The 20,331-nt window shown below is 46.7% G+C and overlaps 1 protein-coding gene across 5 annotated transcripts in view; it reads left to right on the forward strand.

The window, feature by feature from the left end:
- The window catches only part of CACNA1D (calcium voltage-gated channel subunit alpha1 D), a 2,225,258-nt gene that overhangs the window by 1,330,867 nt on the left and 874,060 nt on the right, over positions 1–20,331 (forward strand). For all 5 annotated transcript variants that reach the window (XM_069643624.1, XM_069643621.1, XM_069643623.1 and 2 more), the window contains exon 28: positions 11,492–11,650. In XM_069643624.1, the coding sequence (XP_069499725.1) occupies positions 11,492–11,650 (159 nt within the window). The remainder of the gene's footprint in view (positions 1–11,491; positions 11,651–20,331) is intronic.

Consider the following 20,331-nt stretch of genomic DNA (forward strand, 5'->3'; position numbering starts at 1 on the left):
TCACCACCACTGCGGGGATGAGAAACTTTAGCGTCACAGGTGAGTGATCCGAAAGTGTTCTTGGCAGGATCTCACAGGGCCCCAGATGCACTCTCGACTGCCTGAAGACCAAAATAAGGTCAATCCATACCCCCAACCTCTCGCCCCCCACCACTCCCTCCCCGTCAAACATCCACCCCAACATGTTCGGAATAGCCTCCTCCCACCCTCTCCCTAGACCAACATTGTGGCGTACACACAGAGCCCTCGCGCCTCCATCCAGCCTCGATCTACCACAAGCCGTAGTCACTCCCAGCTGTATGTCACTCCCCCCCAGACGGGCTACGATCCTGCGCCCCTTGTCCAGCCAGCCCTGACTCACAGTGCCACCAGAATGCGGCTGCCCATACCACGGCTGCCGGACCGGACTGCCCCTACAGTATAGTGTTCCAACCATCCTTTGCCCGCCCCGGATGTTACGAGGGACAGGCCCCCGCATACAAGACAGCACAGAGTGGCTCACTCAACAAGTCAACAACATTACTCCCCTCCCCAGGTTTCACCTTTGATAGTCCTCAAACAGGGTTGGCTGCCTGTTCACTCCCCCTCCCTGGCAGCATCATGTCTGACTATGAAATGGTCCTGCCGCTTCATTATCAGGGCTGCTTGGCAACTGACTCCCTCTCGGCCACCTCCTGGGAAGGCAATCTAGAAACCTGCTGACCTCCTCCAGATGAGCAAAAAAGTGTGCCTGCCCAGCATACTGATCCTGAGCTTGGCTGAGAACATCATTGTGTACCGAATGTCCAAGTCGCAAAGCTTACGCTTGACTCCCACAAAGGTTCTCCCGCCACTTGCACTGATGCCGAAAAATCAGGGAATATCTCGACACAATCCCCATCTTATGCGAGTTCGCCTTTGTCCCTGGCCATCCAGAGAATTGCTTCCCGGTCACTATAGTTAAGGATTATCGTGATGATAGAGCACGGTGGGGTTCCCGGGATGGGACGCAATGCTGGGATCCTGTGACCCTTCTCTACAATGAACATTGGGGAGAGGCCGTCCTTCCCGAAGAGTGTCACACACAGCATTTCCAAAAAGCCTTCCATATGGCCCAGCCCTTGCTGCTCCCAGACCCCCACCAAGCATATATTATTACTCCTGGAACAGCCCTCTAGATCTTCGTTCTTCGCTGTGATGACCGTCACACCGTCTCCAGGGCCGCCAGCCTGGCAGGGACTGTTGCTGCTGTGCCCTCCAAGCCAGAAATCCTACTCTCTGCCTCATCCAGCCTGGCGCCATGTTTATCTAACTGTAGTTGTATGAGTTTAACGTTGGCATCAAGAGCGTCCAATTTAGTGTCCAGCTTCCCTATCCCCTGCTTCAGATGAAAAAGGATTTCTCTCATATCCAACTCCGGCCCTTCTGCCGACCCAGTCTCCTCTCCAGAGCCCCCAGGAGGAGCGGGGGGTCTCCACTGGCATCTTTGACCTCTTCCCGGGTGACTGACCTTCAAAAGCCAGGGTACGCTGTATCTTATCGCCAGTTGTCCCGTCTGGTATCCCCTGTACTGTGCCAGCCACACATGTAAGTGTACCTCCAATCTCCTATAGCTAAGGCTTTTTCAGGACCACAACTCAATTAGGACACCCCCCCCCAGCCCTGGCCCGGCATCCCTCACCTCTTGGCCCCCGGTCCGGGAGTGTCCAACAACGCCCCTTGACACTGGGGCTTTTATAGTTAAGATGGAAAACAGCCGAACAAAAAATGTGCCCTTCAACATTAAGTAGCGGCCCTCCGGATGCCTTATAATCGCCTCTTTTGTGAACTGTTGATCTCTGTTAGGAGATTGCCAACCCCCCCCCTTTTTTTTGTGTCTGCTGAGGGGAAATATTTCAGGTTGTACGGTTTACTGTCATCCTGCAAAAACATCACTGAAGCATTCAACTCCCTAAGGCATCTCTACAGAGATTTGCTCTTGAGGGCTGAAAATTCAGGGAGATAAAATTAACTTCATGCCTCATTGATCTGCTGTGAGGTAGCTACATCATTCTTCCGATAATGCTAGCATGTGTATTCGCAAGTTTGTTGGCTTGTCTCCTGCTGAATTATAAGTAACTGTTTAACCATCATAGAACATGCAACAAACTTCCACCTAGAAAACCAAATCAATACACCCTTCAGTTTGGGCGACATAACCCAGCGCAGGTGGACCCAAACAGAGTAGTTATAAAAAAGAGAGAAAATATACCTCTCCATGGTCCCAGAAATCACAAGTCCACCTCTAAGAAGGGTTGATGGCACCACTCTCCCTGGGTTGACTGATCTTCTCCAAGGGGCACTCGAGCGCCTTCATCATGAGGGCTAGTCCAAACCAAGAGTACCGGTGTAGGTCAATCAGGTGCATTTCCTTGTCTGGCGTCTTTCTCTTATCAGGTATGGGTTCACGCTCCGTCTCTGGGTCAGACTCTTGCTGTCCTTCCACATGACCTTCCCCTATAGGTCTCTTGCTTCCTCCAGGCTGGAAATGGATCTCTACTTCCTGTTCACCTGAAAGAAAAGTCTTGCATGGGAAACCCAATGCCTTTATGTATTGTATGTTTGTCTCTCTGAGCCAGCTGGTCACCTGCTGCAAGCCCTTTCTTTTCCAGAGTGTCAGTTGGGACAAATCCTGGAACAGAACTACCTGAGCACCCCTAAGGTGATTTTGAGGGTTCTTCCTTGTTGCTCTCAGCAGCCTTTTCTTCGTACAAAAGATGTAGACCCTTGTCAAGACGTCCACATTCAGGTTTCTGCTTTGCTGATATGAATTCTGGATTCTATGGGGGTGGTTGAGATGTATATCAACACAGTCAGCTTCCTCCAAGATTGTTTTAAAGAGATCTTGGACAAACGTTTGTATGTCCTTGTCATGCACTGTTTTGGGAATGCCTCTCACTCTTCTGTTATTGTGCCAAGACCTGTTTTCCACCTCCTCCTGTCTATCCAAAATGTGTTCTACTGTGGTCCCCAGTTCAGCGACTCTAGTCTACAAGGTCTTTTGGTCAAATACCTGCTCACATTGCTTGTCTGCCAGATCCTCTAATCGCTGTTCTGCCTTCTGTAGATGATGGTTTAATTCTGAAATGGTGTGAGACAATGTTTCATTTCCTTCCTTGATTTCGGCCTTTAGTTCTAGTAACAGCGACTGCAAGTGCGCTTTTGTCACCGGCCCCCAGCAGTTCAGTATACATCCTGATGTGTGTTGTGATGATCATCCAGATGATGTCACTTCTCTCCAGAGGGGGAGCCCCTTTCCATGAGGCTAGGGAGGTGTGGCCACTAACCAATAGTCCCCCTAAGGGTGGTAACATACGCGAGGACCTCATGGGGAGAAGGACGTGAGTCTGGAACACAGCCCCTTTAACTCCCGACCCCACAGGGTAATAACACCCAAGCTTTCTCTACCTATGATACAGTCTGAAGCCATGTGTTACAGTAAACGATCAGACAATCTCACTGTAATGAGTGCAGGGACGAAGAAGATCCCAAGCATGTTACAATCCAGTAGGAATAGTGGTTGACCAGTTGTCGTCAATCAAACTGACTTTACTCTGGGGCACTACCCGCTATTTAAACAAAACCGCAAAGAAGGACCGCAAAGAGTCTGTTCGGAATCTAACGAGAATTCCATAGAAGGATACCAACGGGTATGGTGTGCTTGGTCGGACCACACAAGCGCATTGGGGATGTTGGCAGGGTGTCCGCGGTAGCGGCGGTAGTAGTAGAAATCATAGAGACCGTCTTGCAAGTCGACAGGCCTTCTGCAGTAGTAGTAGTAGTAGTAATAGTAGAAGAAGGTGGAAACCGGAGGGAAAACGTGAGACTGAGGAAAGGTGAAAGTGGTCCAGTGCCCTACCAGCCTGGGAGAGGGGAGACTGGGCAATACAAAGGTGAACCTATTGAGAAAAGGTTGAGTGTAGTGGAAATGACTGAGCGTGGGACACAATTGAAACCAAGGGAAAGGGTGGTTGTGACATGACCTGGGGTGGGTGGAGCGTGCAGTCTGGGAATGATGCCAACTTCCAGCACTGGTCTATGTGGAGCTGCAGAGGTGATTACACGAGTAACAGCCAGAATGGTGAGCAATACGCTACCTTGAAGGGCTGGTTGGTTGGGTCTACACCAAACGCCCAAACTGCCTAGAGCCCAGGGCTGCGAAACCATATGGGCTCGATGAAAGAAGAAGGAAGAAACATAACATCACAGAACAGCCCCAGCACGAACCAGTGAAACGTTCCCCGCCAGAGCAGGTAGCGGGAACGACAAAGTCTGAGAGGGAGCCTCGGGATATGTAAGTGAATGCCAAAGCACATACAAAAGAGACTTACTTTGGACCCTGGGCTTGTGCTAAAACGTTTGCCTCGAAACATCAAGGAGGTAGATCCTTTGTAAATTGTCCTCGTGAAGATTAACTTCCGGACCCGGGGGTCTTCGAGAGCATCATTGGCGAGAACAGTATCCTCATGGTGTACAGCCTCAGAAACTGCCGGCCTCTAGGGCACGTACCTGTGAGCCAGAGGATACCTTTTATGACATACGACAGTACGCAAGAGGTTGTCTTCCTTTCGTTTTCGTCAACATCAGATCCTGTCAAGTGCCAGTGCCCCTTTGAAATTAACGGGACACCCGTCTTTCCTACTCTTTCATACAAGTTTTCCAGCTCAGTACAAGAGATACTGGATTCATGAGAACAAAGAGCAATCGACAAGCCTCTTCTTCATCCCAGTTGGGCAAGGTAGAGCAAGAAGTTGAAAATAAGATGACCTGGAAGAGGCTCATAGAGAACTGGGAAACAAGTTAAGAAAAGGGAGTCATTCTCCTAGCGCCACCTGGAAATTGTGGAACTTTGTTTCTTTTGGTTGTGAACCTTAGAACCTTTCCTTAATTTATGAACCTTGGAACATTTGCTGAAGTCGAGAACACTGCATCTTGAGAGTCTCCTACCCAGGAGTAGGGAGTCATTCTCCTGGGTTGTAGAAATAACAATTCTTTCTTTGTGTTTAAGTGGTGGGGATAGAATAGGAGTTTGGACTAGGATGGTGAACTTTTGATTCGAACTACACAGACTTCCTGACTGCCCAAGTTTTAGTTAGTTTGAGGTATTTGTATTTGTATTTGTATTTAGTTATTTTATATATCGCTTTATACCAAAGCACTGTACAGTTACAACAACAGGGTACATTCAACATAATAAAAACTGCAATAAGAGAAGCAAATTACAAACATGAATCAGTCACCAAAAACAGTATGTAGGGCAATTATTCAGAGGGGGAAGGGGAGAGGAGGAGGATGGCTAGGAGGAAGAGGGAGGGAAGGTAGGAGGAGGATGGAAAGGAGGGGTGAGGAGAGGTTAAGTGAGGAAGAGGGGAAAGGTGTAGGAGAGGGGAATGAGAGGAGGGGGTTTCATGGCAGGGAATGGAGAAGGAGAGATTTGAGGGAGGTGCGGAAAGAGGAAAAAATAGGAGAAGAGCGGATAGAGAGAGGCAAGGAGTTCCACTGGAGGGGGGCCAGGAGTTGGAAGGAGCGGAAACGGGAGGAGGTACAGGGGGAGGGAGGAACAGTGAGGAGGAAGTGGTCAGAGGAACGAAGGGGACGAGAGGGCGTGTAGAAAGAGAAGGGAAGAGAGATGAGGGGGAGCAAGATCGTGGAGAGATTTGAAGACCAGACAGAGAAAGTGAAATGTAAGTTGAGAATGAAAGGAGAGCCAGCCAATGGAGGAAAGGGAAGCAAAGATGGAGTCACGGGGGGAGAGGAGAAAGAGGGTATGGATGGCAGAGTGATAAATAGATTTGAGGGGGGCAAGATGTGAAGTGGGAAGGCCAAAAAGTAAGGAGGAGCAGTAGAAGAGGCGAGAAAATATAAGGGAGGAAATTAAGAGTTTAGTAGCATAAAAAGTAAGAGAGGGGCGAACTTTGCGAAAATTGTAGAGGTGGTAGCGACAAGCACGAGAGGTGAGATATGATGCGAAAAAGTGAGAGAACAGTCAAAGTGAAAGCCTAGGTTACGAGCGTGGTGGGAGAAAGTGAGATTAGAGGGAGGAACATGAATGAAAGGGGGAGGAGAGGGAGGGACGGGGAGGGGAGTTGGAAGGGAAGAAAACTATTTAGGTTTTGTCAGAGTTAAGGGAAAGAAAGCGAGAAGCCATCCAGTTTTTAATAGCAGTGAGACAGGAGGAAAGTTTAAGGTGGAGGTCAGGAGAGAAGGAAGAGAAGGAAAGAAAGAGATGTGTGTCATCGGCATAGAAATGGTGAGAGATGCCAAAAGAGGAGATCATGGGGGCAAGGAGAGAGGTGTAGAGTGAGAATAGGAAGGGACCAAGCACAGAGCCTTGGGGAACTCTGTATTCAAGAGGGTGGGAGGGAGAGGAGCGGCCTCCCCACGAAACAGTAAAAGAGCAGGAGGAGAGGTAAGAGGAAAGCCAATTGAGTACAGAGCTTTTGAAACCAAAGGAGGAGAGAGTGTTGAGAAGAAGGGGGTGATCACAGTGTCGAAGGCGGCCGAGAGATCAAGAAGAATAAGGACAGAGGATTGCTTAGAGTGTCGGGCAGAGAGGAGGTAGTTAAGGATGTAAGTGAGGGCAGTTTCAGGAGAGTATTTAGGGCGAAATCCAGATTGAGAGGGGGGAAGGAGAGAGAGATTAGTGACAAAGGATGAGAGCTGCGAGCAGGCAAGGCGCTCAAGAAGTTTAGAGAGGAAAGGGAGAAGAAAGAGAGGGCGGAGGTTCAAGGTGAGCAGGGGATCAGCGGTAGGTTTCTTCAGAATCGGAATGATAGTGGCATGTTTGAAAGCAGAGGGGAAGGAGACCGAGGAAAGGCAGATATTGAAGAAGGAGGTTAGGTAGGGAATAAGTAGAGGGAAGATTTTAGGAATAAGAAGGGAGGGGACAGGGTCAGATGGGGCAGACGAGGGATGGGCTTTGGAGAGGAGGATAGAAACGTCAGAGGGGGAGACTGGGGAGAATTCAGTCATGCAAGTAGAGGGTGATGAGGGAGAAGGGGGAGGGGGTGAGCGAGGAGGAATTGATTTTCTGTCGAAGGGCAAGAATCTTTGAGGAGAAGTTGTTTGCAAAGTCAGAGGGAGAGAGAGTGGAGGAGGTTGAGGGATCAGGGGTTGGGGAGAGAGAAGACTAGAGAGAGTTTGGAAGATAGGACGGGGTGGGAAGCTTGGGAATGAAGAAGGTTTGAGTAGTAGGATCGTTTTGCTGAGGTGAGACAGGAGACATAGAGGGAGTGATAAGAGAATTAGGAGGATTGGTTGGAAAGTGATGGAGATTTGAGCCAGAGTCTCTCAAGACGTCAGAGGAGACGACGCATGGAGAGGAGTTGAGGGGAGAGCCAAGGTTGAGAGGGTTTCCGGGTTGGACGGAAGAAGGAAATGGGGTGAAGGAGATGAAGAGAGGAGGAGATAGGAGAGGAAAGAGCAGAAAGTGCATCATTGGCTGATAGAGAGGAGAGGAGAGGAGAAGTTGCGGAGAGAGGGGAGAGAAGAATAGCAAGTTTAAAAAAAGAGGGAGGGATCAAAGTTACGAAGGTCACGATGTGAGAAAATAGAAGGGGAAGGTTTAGGGGAAGAAGGAAGAGGGAGGGGGGCAAGAGGGGGCAAGAGAGAAGGAGAGTAAAGCATGATCAGAGAGGTGGAGAGGAAGTGTTGAGACAGAAGAAGAGGGATAGGAAGAGTTAAGGATAAGGTCAAGAGTGGAGCCAGAGGAGTGAGTAGGAGAGGAAGGAAGAGGGGAAAGGATGTAGGAGTCGAGGATGGACAATACGGGAGAGGGGTGAGGAGAAGAAGGGAAGTAAAGATTAAAGTCGCTGAGAACAGCAAGGGGGGAGGAAGAGGGAGAGATGAGAAAGGAGGTGATCAAGGCCACCATAGAAGGTAGAGAGAGGGCCAGGAGGGCGATATATAATTAGAAATGAGATGGGCTGAGGGGAGGAGAAGGATTTGTAAAGAAACTCGAACGAAGGGAAAGTAGGTAGGGAAGGAGAGGAGGGAGAGGAAAGGTATTTGGGATTGAAGAGGAGGCCAATACTTCCGCCACGGCCAGAGGCGCCAGGGATGTGTGAGAAGGAGGATAAAGTGGTGGTTAGGGAGGCAGGGATTGAAGTGTTGTGAGAAGGGATCCAGGTTTCAGTAAGACAGAGGAAATGAAGGTTGAGATGGAGGAATATGTCAAGAACAGCAGCAGTCTTGTTGCAGAGGGATCTTGTGTTCCAGAGAGCAATGTTAATGAGGGAGGAAGGTTGGACAATGGGGGGGTAGAGAAGGTTAGGGAGGTGGTAGAGGGAGGGAAAGTAGAGGAATGGTGGGTGGGTTAAAGATGGGAAAGGATAAGAGGAGGAAGGAGAAGTAGAATAGGAGAGGACAGGGGGGGCGGAGAGGGATGGGGAGGGGGAAAAGAGGACGGGTGGGGGGAGATTTGGTCAAGCGCATAACCAAGGGGGTGGCGAGAGGAATAAGGATAAGGAGGTGGTGGGAGAGCAGGTGGCAGAGGACAGAGGAGAGAAGGAAGAGAAGAAGGGGTGGGGTAAGATGTCAATAGGGGAGAGCAGGTGAAGTGGACTTAGAGCTGGCGGAAGAGTTAGGTAAGTGAGACTGAGGGTAGGGGGAGTATATGAGGAGAGTTGGGAGGGACTGGAGACAAGTGCTAGCGCAGGAACAGAGTTGAAGTCAAAGTGCAAACGTGGGAGAAGTGCAGGAGGAGGCAAGGATGGGTTCTAGAGGTCAGAGTGCAAGCGCCAGGACAGCACAGGGAGGGGACTGCAGGGGAAAGGACTAGAGTGCCAGCAGAGAACAAGCATAGGAAAAGGGTATACTAGGCATAGACGATCAATGTGACAGTTTTGGAACAAGGTGTCAGTACTGGCACAGGCGTGAAGAGGGAGGGCAGTGATGTCAAAGACGAGAAGACACAGGAGGCATTGAGGATTCCAGTCCAGGGAGGGAGGAGGCAGGTAAGCGATGGACACAGGGGACAGAGGCAGAGGAGGCTGCAATGGGGGCTGAGCGGGAACCACGGGATCACGAAGCATGCTGGAGGTATCACGGCGGTGGAACCAAGACAGGACTGCTAAAAAGGTTGGGAAGCAGGCCTGAGGAAGGCAACAGTAACCGCAGCCGAACATGAGACCTTATCCAAGGTGGACGCCCGTCGCCACAGCAGATAGGAGGAGTGAGTATGATAGTCGGCCAACAAAGCCAAGCCGGGAGCTGCTGAGGAGGAGCCCGTAGGTGAAAGGAGGCGGGCTGCGGGACTCAGGACAGATTGCAGCACCTCGCACAAGGCCACTGGAGGCGTGGGTCGATCAGGGATCCACAGAGAGGAGCCCGCAGCAGGATGGAGGCGAGCAGTGGCAACGTAAGGAGGGCCCAGAGCCAGATGGAGTACCACCCAGCGAGGCCACTGGAGGCGCGGGCCTCTGATGAAAAGTGGCCACAATTGGAAGGTGGCGGGCGGTGCCTTAGCTGAGAGGATCCAGATTGAAACACCCCACACCCACCAAGGCCAATGGATGCGCGAGCCAGGTCGGGTGCTGGTGAAGAAGGAGCCAGGCGTAGGATGGAGGTGGGCAGCGGAGCCGAGATCCCCTGAGAGGGGCCGAGATCAGAAGCAGTGACTTGCAACGAGGAGACTGGAGGCGCGGGCCGAGCCGGGATCACTGAGGAAGAGCCCGCTAAGGATGAAAACAGGCGGCTGCTTTGCAAAGAGGTAGGTGGGGAAACCACCTCTAGTTAGGGATAGGTAGGTTTGATTTCTACTTCAATAAATGTTTATAGCGATCAATATGCCACTATTTGGTTAGACTCCTCATTCCATGCTGCCACAGTGTGTACACCTGGGCCACCACTTGCAGTGATTCTTCTTTTGTCATTTGCTGTGCTTGGATTATTGTTTTGATATCTTTTGTTTGGGTAGGTTCTTCATCATATTGTACTTTACTCCATTTTGCCCCCACCAACTGTGAGGCAGAGACCACAGCCATTCAATTTAATTCACACTCTCTAGAAGGATGTAGCTCCAGTTCGTCCGTGTTCCTCCTCAGACACTCATTCGCTCATAATTTCCCTTTTATCTAGTCACTGTCTTCCTTCAGTGCTCCATGCACATGACTGTTCATTCCTGGTGTTCTTTGAGACCTATCTACCGCTTGTCGGTTATGAGCGGCGACGAAAGAGAGAAAGCGGACTGCCAGCCCCCTCACCTGCTGAGGTATGCAGAGGAAGTACAGGCAAACATCATGGCGTAATGCCTTCACTGAATGTACATGGCTCTCCACCCACAGCATACTTAGTTCCTCGGGCAGCTACCAGGGATTCCCGCCGCAGGTATCCATCCTACCTCCTCAGCAGCTTGTGGATCCCTTCTCACTTCCCGTCTGAACTTCTCAGTGGTCTAGGTCCTTGGCCACTCAGTGCCGTGGACCTTGCTCCAGTAGCAAAGGGCCCCGTCCTCCTCACGGGCCGGACTCTCAGCCACGCCATGCCAGCACACTCCTGTTCTCCATCTTAGGACCTTACTTTGTAGCTAGCGGCAAACGTGCCTGCATCGGTCAGCTGCCTAACTTTATTTGCGTTACCGCCCACCCGTGTTACGGTATTACCGCTGGATCACAGGTAGGGCGGTAAATGTTATTCCCCATTCCCCATGGGGAATTTCCAGTGCAATTACAGCCGGCTGTATTACTGTGTGGCAATTGAGCCAAAAATCAGCATTTTTCCATTTCGTACCTACAGCTACTCCCACATCTGCTTGTGTTCCACTTGTGAAGCAGCCAATGCTCTCTGTTCATGTAATTTTTGAACTTAATAATACCCCCCATTATAACACCCCAATGTGTGCCGTGCTGATAATAACTATAAGCTCTTTAATGTCGGGCTTTACCTGGCTGTACGGTTGCCTTTCGCTTGGTCAGTGGGGCTGTTTGCCACTCTGTAAATCCCTTCAGCTGGAGGTTTATTGCTCAAGTAGGTGGATAAAGTTGACGGATTATTTTGCTTTAAAGATGAGGCAGTCAGTAGCATAAAAAATGGTGTTCAACAAGGGAAATATGGAGTTTGCTGCACCACTGAGAAAGTGAATGCCTGCGTTTTGGGGTTTTGATTCAGAGAAGCTCATATGTGACGGGCTTGGCAAAGGCTTGTTGCATAGTATCGCTGTGCAGGAAGAATATTGTGCACATTCAAAATATCTGTTGGTCAACTTATCCTTAGATCTTTGGGGACCTTTGTTGAAAGAGGAAATTTGATGAATAAGTCATCAGCTTAATCCTGCCAAGGTTCTTTAGTCAGAACTACAATACTTCTATGCAACCAATGAATGTGCCACTGGTAGACCTTTTGTGAAGTTCTCCTATATAAGTAGTTCTGACCCCGAAGTGGGCATTGAACATACATTATATATCCACCAAGTAAAAGAAAATCGACATTTTAATGTAAAAGTCAATAACGCTTAATCATGTTTTTTCTTTTACAGCGCCAGTGTGTAGAATATGCTTTGAAGGCATGTCCTCTACGTAGATACATTCCAAAAAATCCTTTCCAATACAAATTCTGGTATGTGGTGAACTCCACTGGCTTTGAATACATTATGTTTGTTCTCATCATGCTCAACACTCTCTGCTTGGCCATGCAGGTAGGCACTTGAACAATATTTGTGTTTTAATGCACATCCCCCCTCCCTTAATTTTTCCTTCTCCCACCCTGTTTTGCCCTTTGATATGCTGAAGCATTTTCTTCTACATGTGGCACAGAATAAAACAAAACAATACACATCAGTTTCTTAATCAAGGGCCAACAGGCTAGTTGCTATGCAGTGTACATTTTAGAAATGAACAAACATAATTATCACTCACTTATTAAATGTGTGTTGCAGTGTTTTGACCGAAGTATTGTCGTTTGCTTGCTTCATCTGAAGGAACAACACTATACCAAGGGGTGTGCGTTTGTTCGATTGTGTGTGCACGCGCATGCCTGCACGTGTATGCTTCATATGATGACTATAAATATGCTACATGCAAAATGACTGATGGCAGGAATATTTTTACAAAAGCCAAAGAGACTAACAATTAGATAGATATTGGAAGTAGTCTGAAAGTGCATGTCACATCATCCAACATCCTCACTCTTAACATTTCTGCAAGTTAATAGCCTACTTCAACATTGCGAAGATCAGAAAAACATTAACTAAACAGCAAACATCTTCCCAAATATCCCACAACAACACTACCATGACAAATATTTTTTTATAATAATAATAATGATTTATTTGTATTTAGATCACATAATGAACTTTTTACAAAACCTTTTTAACACAATTAAGATACATCAGTTCATCATAACACTAAACATTTTTAAAAAGAGTTTTTAAAAAGCATTACTGTAGCCTTCCGAACTTATTTGCTTCCTTCTATATTCAGGCTTACATCAATGTTCATTTACCTTTCCAGGCTACCAATAATAGCAATACAATACATTTCCATAGGCTCAATCACCACTCCGCCTGGGAGCACTAATACCTGGAATTGGGGCATTCTCATTTGACTCCTTTATGTGACAAGTTTACCTTTTTATTTTGCACCAGAGACGCTATATTGCGATCCGAACTGACTCTGCACCAATATTTAAACAGTTGCTCGAAAATGCCTCTGTTTTTATGGAGTCATATCGTGTCTGGCAGTGTCAGGTTTGTCTAGGACTTTATAAATACGGCAGTTTTGCTGATCCGTGGGCATTTGGGTGTATACCCCTTGGACAGTATGTAAAGGTTTATTCTAGGCCGCAACCTGAAATCACGTACCAGCGGACCTGGATTTCTAAGTAGGTAAGACTGAGTTTGTAGGTATGTATGTGAGACTCCCACCACCGGTCCATAGCTCAGCAGTTTTTCCAACGCAGAATAATTGCGAGCCCAATCATACTTTTTCATTTTATTTATGAAAATATGCTTAAGTGTTTCATACTGGGTACCCCTTTGAAATTCCAGGCACCGACCTATTTGTAGGAAGCATTACTCATTTATTCTGCAATCATTTTTGTTTTTCGGGACCCTCTGCGTATCTTCGTAGCTTTTCCCCAACATGCCCAACAAGTGCCATTTTGGCTTACTCTTTGATTTCAGGTAGAGCAGGCATCGGCGGGTTTGCACCTGCGCCCTGAGTGATACCAAGCCCAATTCCAATCGCACAAAAGCTATGGGGGTTGCCGGTGGGAGTCTCAGTATCTTCCTCCAAAAGAGGCCCTCCAGGAGCCTCAACCAAGACAAGTCTGCCATTGCTAAGGCTTTGAGTCCGTACAAAGTGTGTATCCTGCAGAACCCCTGGCAAATGTATTAATAATGTATGTTAATTGTCTCGTCGTTCGTCTCCTGTGCTCAGTTATCAAGTCGTAGGAGCCTCTGGCTGATAGTCCATTCCCAGGTATGGGTAGCTGCTCACGTATTCTAGTCTACCCACTTCAAAACCCAATTTTACCCAGTTTATTGCCCCCCCCCCGCCCTCTCTCGGCTATGACCATAAATTGTGTCTTATTCATGTTAGCAATGAGATCATTTGTCTCTGCGAATTCCAATAAGGTCCTAAATTTCTTTCCCAGCCCCGCTGACCGTTCTATCCATTAATACCAAATAGTCCGTGTAAAGGGCACTAGTGACTAAGGCTGAGCCCATTTTTGTTTGGTATCCAGAACTTGGACTAATCACTGCAGGGAGGTCTGACATACAGTTTTTATAACAAAGGGGCCAACCCACAACCTTGTTTGACCCCCTGTCTATAACCACTTCTTCCGACAGGGAGCCTTCGTCATCCAGGCAAACTCTCACTGTCGTATTGGTATGTGAGTGGATTTTTATGTCCACTAGCCAATCTGGGCAACCCAATTTTCCTTTTTTTTCACCACAGCTTGCTCCACTTTACTGAATCAAAGGCTGCTTTGTATTCAACGAAGATTAAATGCAATGCAGGCGAGCACCTTCTAGGAGATTATGCAATCAATGAATCAAGCAGTCTAATATTATGTATGGTACTTGATGCGGGGCGGAAGCACGTTTGCGTGGTGTGCAGTAAATTACAATTTTCGGCCCATTTCTGCCCGGATAAATGATGCAAATAAGTTCCCTGCCTGTGAGATCAACCTGTAGTTATCGGGCTCTAGTCTATCCCCCTTCTTGTGGATTGGCAGCATGATTGCACTTTGCCAGGTGGGTGGGACCTCCCTTAGCTCGCAAACCTTGTCTAATAGTTTTCAGTATTCCAGCCCATTCCACTGGATTTGCTTTTAGAACCACATTTGAAAGCCTGTTTTGTCCCGGTGCTCGAGGGCCCTTCAGTTTTAATATGGCAGTATGGATGTCTGCTTTTGTAACACACAATCCAGTGGGCATTTGTCTTATGTTCTTCAGGTGTAGGGTTAGATTTGACATATTTATTTTTGAGGAAGGTTGTCCATTTCCACGCCAGGACGGGGTTGACTAACTTTCATTGCCCATCACCCTTTATCTTGGACACTTTTTGCCAGATGTCTCTGATGTTTTTGTTACACAATGTGGTTAACATTTGCTGCCACTGCTTATTTGTCTTAGAAAATGTACGGCTAGATAGCCACTTTTTGTCTGCACTTTAGTGCTTTCTTATCTTGTTTGCTTTTTCCTCTGGGTTCGCTAATGATTGCAACACTTTCCAGATGTTTCCCTGTAGCTGTCTGGGTCGAATGGGTGCTTGTGTTTGTTATTTTAAACCAATAGATTCCTATATCCAAGGGACCCAGCATTAAATGCTGATGTGCTCAAAAGATCACCCATCTTGGCCAGACCGTATGGTGCAAATTGACGTAATTCATATCTAAATATAAGCTGTGTGGCTCTAGCAGCCCTACGAATATTTCTTGGTCTCCACCCTATTCGATTGCCTGTATTGTTAATCTGAATCCCTTCTCCACCCCGTTGCCTTTGACTCCCTTCTCCCATGTTAAGTGTCAATATTAACTGACCAAAAAAGTAGTCTAATGTAGAGCAATTGTTGTACATAGTTCACAGACATTTCCTGTGTTTATCAGTTGTTCTCCCATTCAACATTATTAGGCCCCATTATTTGAGCGTTGAAATCAATTTTTTCCCTTTTGCATTCACTCTACTTTTTACCATGACACTCACAGGGAACACATGATTCCTGGTCTGGACACCTGGCTTTTAGGTCCCCCCAATTAGAACTAATTTGTGCCCCAATGTAGCCAGCCATTCCACACACACCCAGTCAATGATTTCAAATACCGCCTCCAGATTGACTGTTTTGTGTGACATGTATACGTTTACAAGCAAAAGACAAAACAGAGTTTAACCTTTTCCAGGCACCACCTCCACCGCTAACACATTGGGCCTCATTACGGGTCTGGCGGTAACTGGGTTGCCGCCAGACCTGTAATATTTTACTGGCCTGGGAAGTCAGGCTCCGGCAAATTGTAATTCCCCATTCCCATAGAGTCCTATGGGACGCAATAGGAGTGGGGACATGGAGGCACCAGCACCAATGCTAACAGTGCCGGTGCTTCCGTAACCAGTCTGCCTACCATGGCTGCTGGGCCCAGCAGGGTCAGACCTTGCGTCCTCAGCAGGCAGACTTAGTTTGATTACTGGCGCCCTTGTTTTCGGACCGGCAAACTCGTAATGAAGCCCATTGTCTGTCTCTGCCAGTACATTAATGCATTCAATTTGGATACTTTGTTTTAATCCTATTATCAGTCCGCCATATGGGCGACCCCGTGGGCCCTTATCTGCTAGTCTCTGTGTCAGGGTGTATCCTTCCAAATGGATGTGGTTTGTTAGCCAAATCTCTTGGAGGAATATTATATTGTGTTGGCACAGTCGAGGCAAGGAGCCTTTTTGGTCCAAAAAATGCACATGCCCTTTGGTATTCCTAGACACCGCTTTTAATGTTCATGTACTGTAAGTTACATTTTTCATGACAAACTTTTTGAATCACTCCCATCCTGCTACGTCCTCTGTCATTGCAAATCTTTTTACATTCCTTCTCGTAGAGGAAGAATTCACTATTAAAAGCAATTGATGGCCTAAGATCGAATAAACACTTGTGTAGTCCATGGCCAGCAGCCAGAGCATCAGCACACCCAAACATCCCATCAAGCTTGTAACAACCTTTATTAAAAGCTGGCTACCGTTGGGGCCAATATTTCTTTGTATTTGTTTATTTTTACAACGCTTATACACAGGTGAAGTGCTTCAGAGGCCAAGATAAAAAACCTAAGAGGTCACTGATCAACCATTCCTAAAATCCTTCCCCAAGTCCAAAAGTAATAGGCAGTTTAAAGACGAAAAGGAGGTCTCCTCTGGCTTTGAAATGAGGTGGTAAAAATATTTAACGAATTTAAATAACATGTTAAAACACACTTCAATCTAGATTTCGACCATGTCACCTCACAGAAGGTGCTCGGATTCTAGTCTGGGATCACATCCATCTTTGTCAAAGGCTTCTGTCAGTCACTCCTACTCAATCTCTCAGTAAATTATGTGATCTAACACCTGAAATTGATTGCAAGTATCCCAACCAGCCTCTAATTGGTTTGGTGCTTTTGCATCAGAAAGGGAACTGAAATGTACGCTAAAATAAATGAATCCCTCCCCCACAATCACATGTCAAGTTCCATATAGATTCCTACTACCACCTCCTTTTAACCTTTTTGAGAAATCGCCAAAGAACTCCAGTTGCACTCAGGTGCAGGTGGTGCACAGATATGTCTATGCAAGCCACTCAAGCACAACTAATTTGTAACTATATCCATGGGTCTTCAATAACTTAGAACATGGATGAGCCAGAACTGCCTCCAAATAAGTGACTCAGAGACGGAAAGTGTGGTGTTAAGCCTTAGCCACCTGTTAGCTTATTTTCCCAGCCACACAATCCCTGGCAAAACAGTGTAAGAAGGTACATAATGTGGGGTAGTATGAGTTGCTGTCCTCATCCCCAAAAACTATAGCAAGGGTGCTAAATGCCCCCTTCCAATAAAAACTCCTAAAATGTTCCCTACATCCCTAAGAAAACCATGACTGTGTTGTGAGCACCCTAGTCCACTCTTTGTTCGCAAAAAGTTCTGAAAAAGACTCAAGACGAACCCCAGCATACAGGAAACCAGGATGCTGTGTTAGGATGCAGGGGTAATCATTGGCAACCTCTAACTTTCCATCTATTTTGATAGGTAGCTTTGCAAAAAAGGAATCTTTTTCCAACGCAATTTTAGAAACATAGAGCATTATGCCTGTTTTATGTCAATAAAAAGTAGGTAAGAGCCTCAAATAGATAACATTCCTTGCTGGCAAAGCGACTTATTTTTATCGTTTCTTCAAAAGAAATGAAGAGCAAAAATTACAACTGTCCTAGACATTTGCACTGTCCATTAGACAAAAGATTCAAGTCAAATGTTTTTTATATTTAAAAGGTTTGTGAATATACCAACAAGCTCCTCTTATAGATGGATATTTATCAAATCAAGTGGCAGGTGCTGTATCTACTTTATCACGTATGATATATTTTATATTGCTATTTTGAATTAATCCAAAATAAGGGTACAGACATGTGAAGAAAAATAGAAAATGTATACCATTTTGAATTCTATATTTTGAAAATATGTAGTTGTCCTTGTTCTGTCGTGAATGGAAGACAACTAAATGCACAAATGCCAGCAAAGAAGATTTAACACCTTTTATTATATAACACAACACAAAATGTGTTGGTAGATAGCCTAGTCTGGGGCTAAAGGTGAGATTGTAGGGGGACGTGGAGAAGGGGTAGAGAAATCAACTGTGCTTCAAAACCTTGCTGTAAGGGCTTGGCACCCCGAGTGCCTAGTGTTACAATTCATATGTAACACTAGGTTTTTCTGGGCTTTTTTGCCAAAGCAAATATCTCTCAAGACTTTTAGTCGCAGGCAGTTTGAATTGTCCAGTCCACTTCTTTGTTCTGATGATGCAGCTGTCATCCTTCTTGTTGGACTAACACTGGTTTCTTGCTGTGTGGCCTTGCCCTATTTCTTCTTTGTGTTGGACCAAGATCCTTCCTCGTTACCTTCTGGGCTGTAGGTAAACCCTCTACGGAAACCTTCTGCCCTATCGGTACCAGAACTGTAAACTAAGACTTCCAACCCACCCCTGCTTCTCGGTCATTCTGGGTTCATTTGTGTCTGCCCCATACCTGCAATGTAAACAGTAAGTGTTATTTAGTTGAAATGGTAGGCTTTCAGGTCTACCTAGGGTTTGGGCTATGAGTCCCAGCAATGCGCACATTCCCTCCTTCCCTCCTTCCCTCCTTCCCTCCTTGCTTGCTTGCTTGCTTGCTTGCTTGCTTGCTTGCTTCCTTCCTTGCTTGCTTGCTTCCTTCCAAAAAGTTTGCTACCTGCTCTGCCCCTGGGTATAGTCTCCCTGTTCTTGTGTCCCTGTTTACTCGGCATAAGGGGACTCTAAAAACTGGGCCTCTCTGCCATTCATTTCCTCCTCCTAGCTCTTTTCTCCACCAGCAGGTTGGGATCTCCCAACTCCAGACCTTTTCCTCTCTCTCCTTTAGATAATTATCTTCCTTTCTAACACCAACATTTCCCTCTTTCACCTTCTTGCTTTCAACTCTTCCTCCAAATCTCCCTTTCCGTCCTCCAACTCTACCATCTCCTTCTCTCTGCTTCTCAATCCTTCTCCTTCTCTCTCCTTAGCATCTCAGACCCAGATTGATCCCTCAAACAGGGTTGAAAGGGGCACGCAGAGCTGGATTGGGGCCTGAGGGCCCACTGCTTGCTTCAAGCTAGACCTTTGTGAGTCTTTTGATCCGGCTTGAGGCCCATACAGGAGCCAGGTCTAAACTTGGTCTGTGTTTGCCCATGGGACTTTCTCTGGACACCAGAACCCAAGCTCTGTCAGAGTTGAGTCTGGAGGGTGCTGGCATGCCCCAAGGCTGGTCCGAGCCAACTAGGTCCTTGTTGACTTGCAGACCTAAATGGGGGGCCTGTGGATCATGTGCCTGTTCTCGGATGGGCTGGGCCGTGTCAATGGGCCTGACTTAAGGACCATGGTCCTGACCCATGTCTGAGCAGGGTTTGTGTGGGGTCCATAGACCCATCTTGCAGTTCCCAGCCCATGAATAAAGGGCATTTTCTGGCCATACTGTCAACTGGACAAAGCCACACTCCATACCCAGTTGACACAATTAGTGTCTATAGATTACCAAGGCCAAAACACATGCCGCCGACAAAGTGTCCATAGGAAATGGCCACATTGGGTCCCATAGTGACATTCAGTGTCCACTAACCATGTCTACAGTGGGTGCTCATGAACATTTGGGCGTTCTGGAGGTGCCTGCCACCACCCATTCACAGCAGACCCAATGGTTGGCTTGAAGGTATCTAGGGTATGGCAACAGGTCATGCCCAGTCGATACAGCAGGGGGACTGGGGGTGCCAAGGTTTGTGTTCAGAGTTCTCAACAAGAACCATGACCAGCCATGCCCTTATTTCTTCTTAAATTCTGTCATTTGTAATCTTACCTTTTCCATAATAAATGAAATTGTATAAGTGCTGCAGATGAGTGCAATAAACAACAAAGATCTGAATGGGTAGCACATGCATAAACTTGGGGTTTCTCTGAAATCTTTGCACGTTTCCATGTTTGAGGAACACCATTAATGTAAAAGCATGCCTTTGCAAAACGCATTTGATTCCTTTACCATTGTCGACATGAAGCTGTTTTGGATTTCTAGTGTTTGCTATTGTTGAACAATGTCTGAAAATGCATTTCTGTTAGATTTACATTGTCTCTATTATATTTCGTTGTACGATGTTAAATGAAGCCTAAGGCAGAAATATTCCTGTTTCTATGTTGGCTTATTAAGTTTAGAATGTGTTATATACATTGTTTATAATCTATCATGCAGATTTTGCTATTTTCCCCACAGATTTTGACTTCCTTTTTCTCTGTAGAACTTGATACATTGATGGACAGATTTTGGTAATTATTGATGCATAATTGTTCTGATTATGGTAATAACCTGACACCATTTGCTCTGCTTCCACCTGCAATCCCACACTTATTTCATGCATGGCTCATAGTGCCACAAGGCCATACAAAAGGCACAAACTACAAATAGACCTAGCAGCATAACATAGGTACTTACCCGCTAATGTACTCCATAGTCGCTTATTGAACAAAGGAATCAAACGTTTGAGACATTAAGCACATTATGAGTTGGAGTTCAGGACAGGTTATCGGGATCGCATGCTAGAAAGTCTGCTTATTTTTATGTGAAGAGTGATTGTTATGCCCAGTTA

Source organism: Ambystoma mexicanum, chromosome 2p (genome assembly GCF_040938575.1).
Source record: "Ambystoma mexicanum isolate Mex_15411 chromosome 2p, UKY_AmexF1_1, whole genome shotgun sequence".
Taxonomy (NCBI): domain Eukaryota; kingdom Metazoa; phylum Chordata; class Amphibia; order Caudata; family Ambystomatidae; genus Ambystoma; species Ambystoma mexicanum.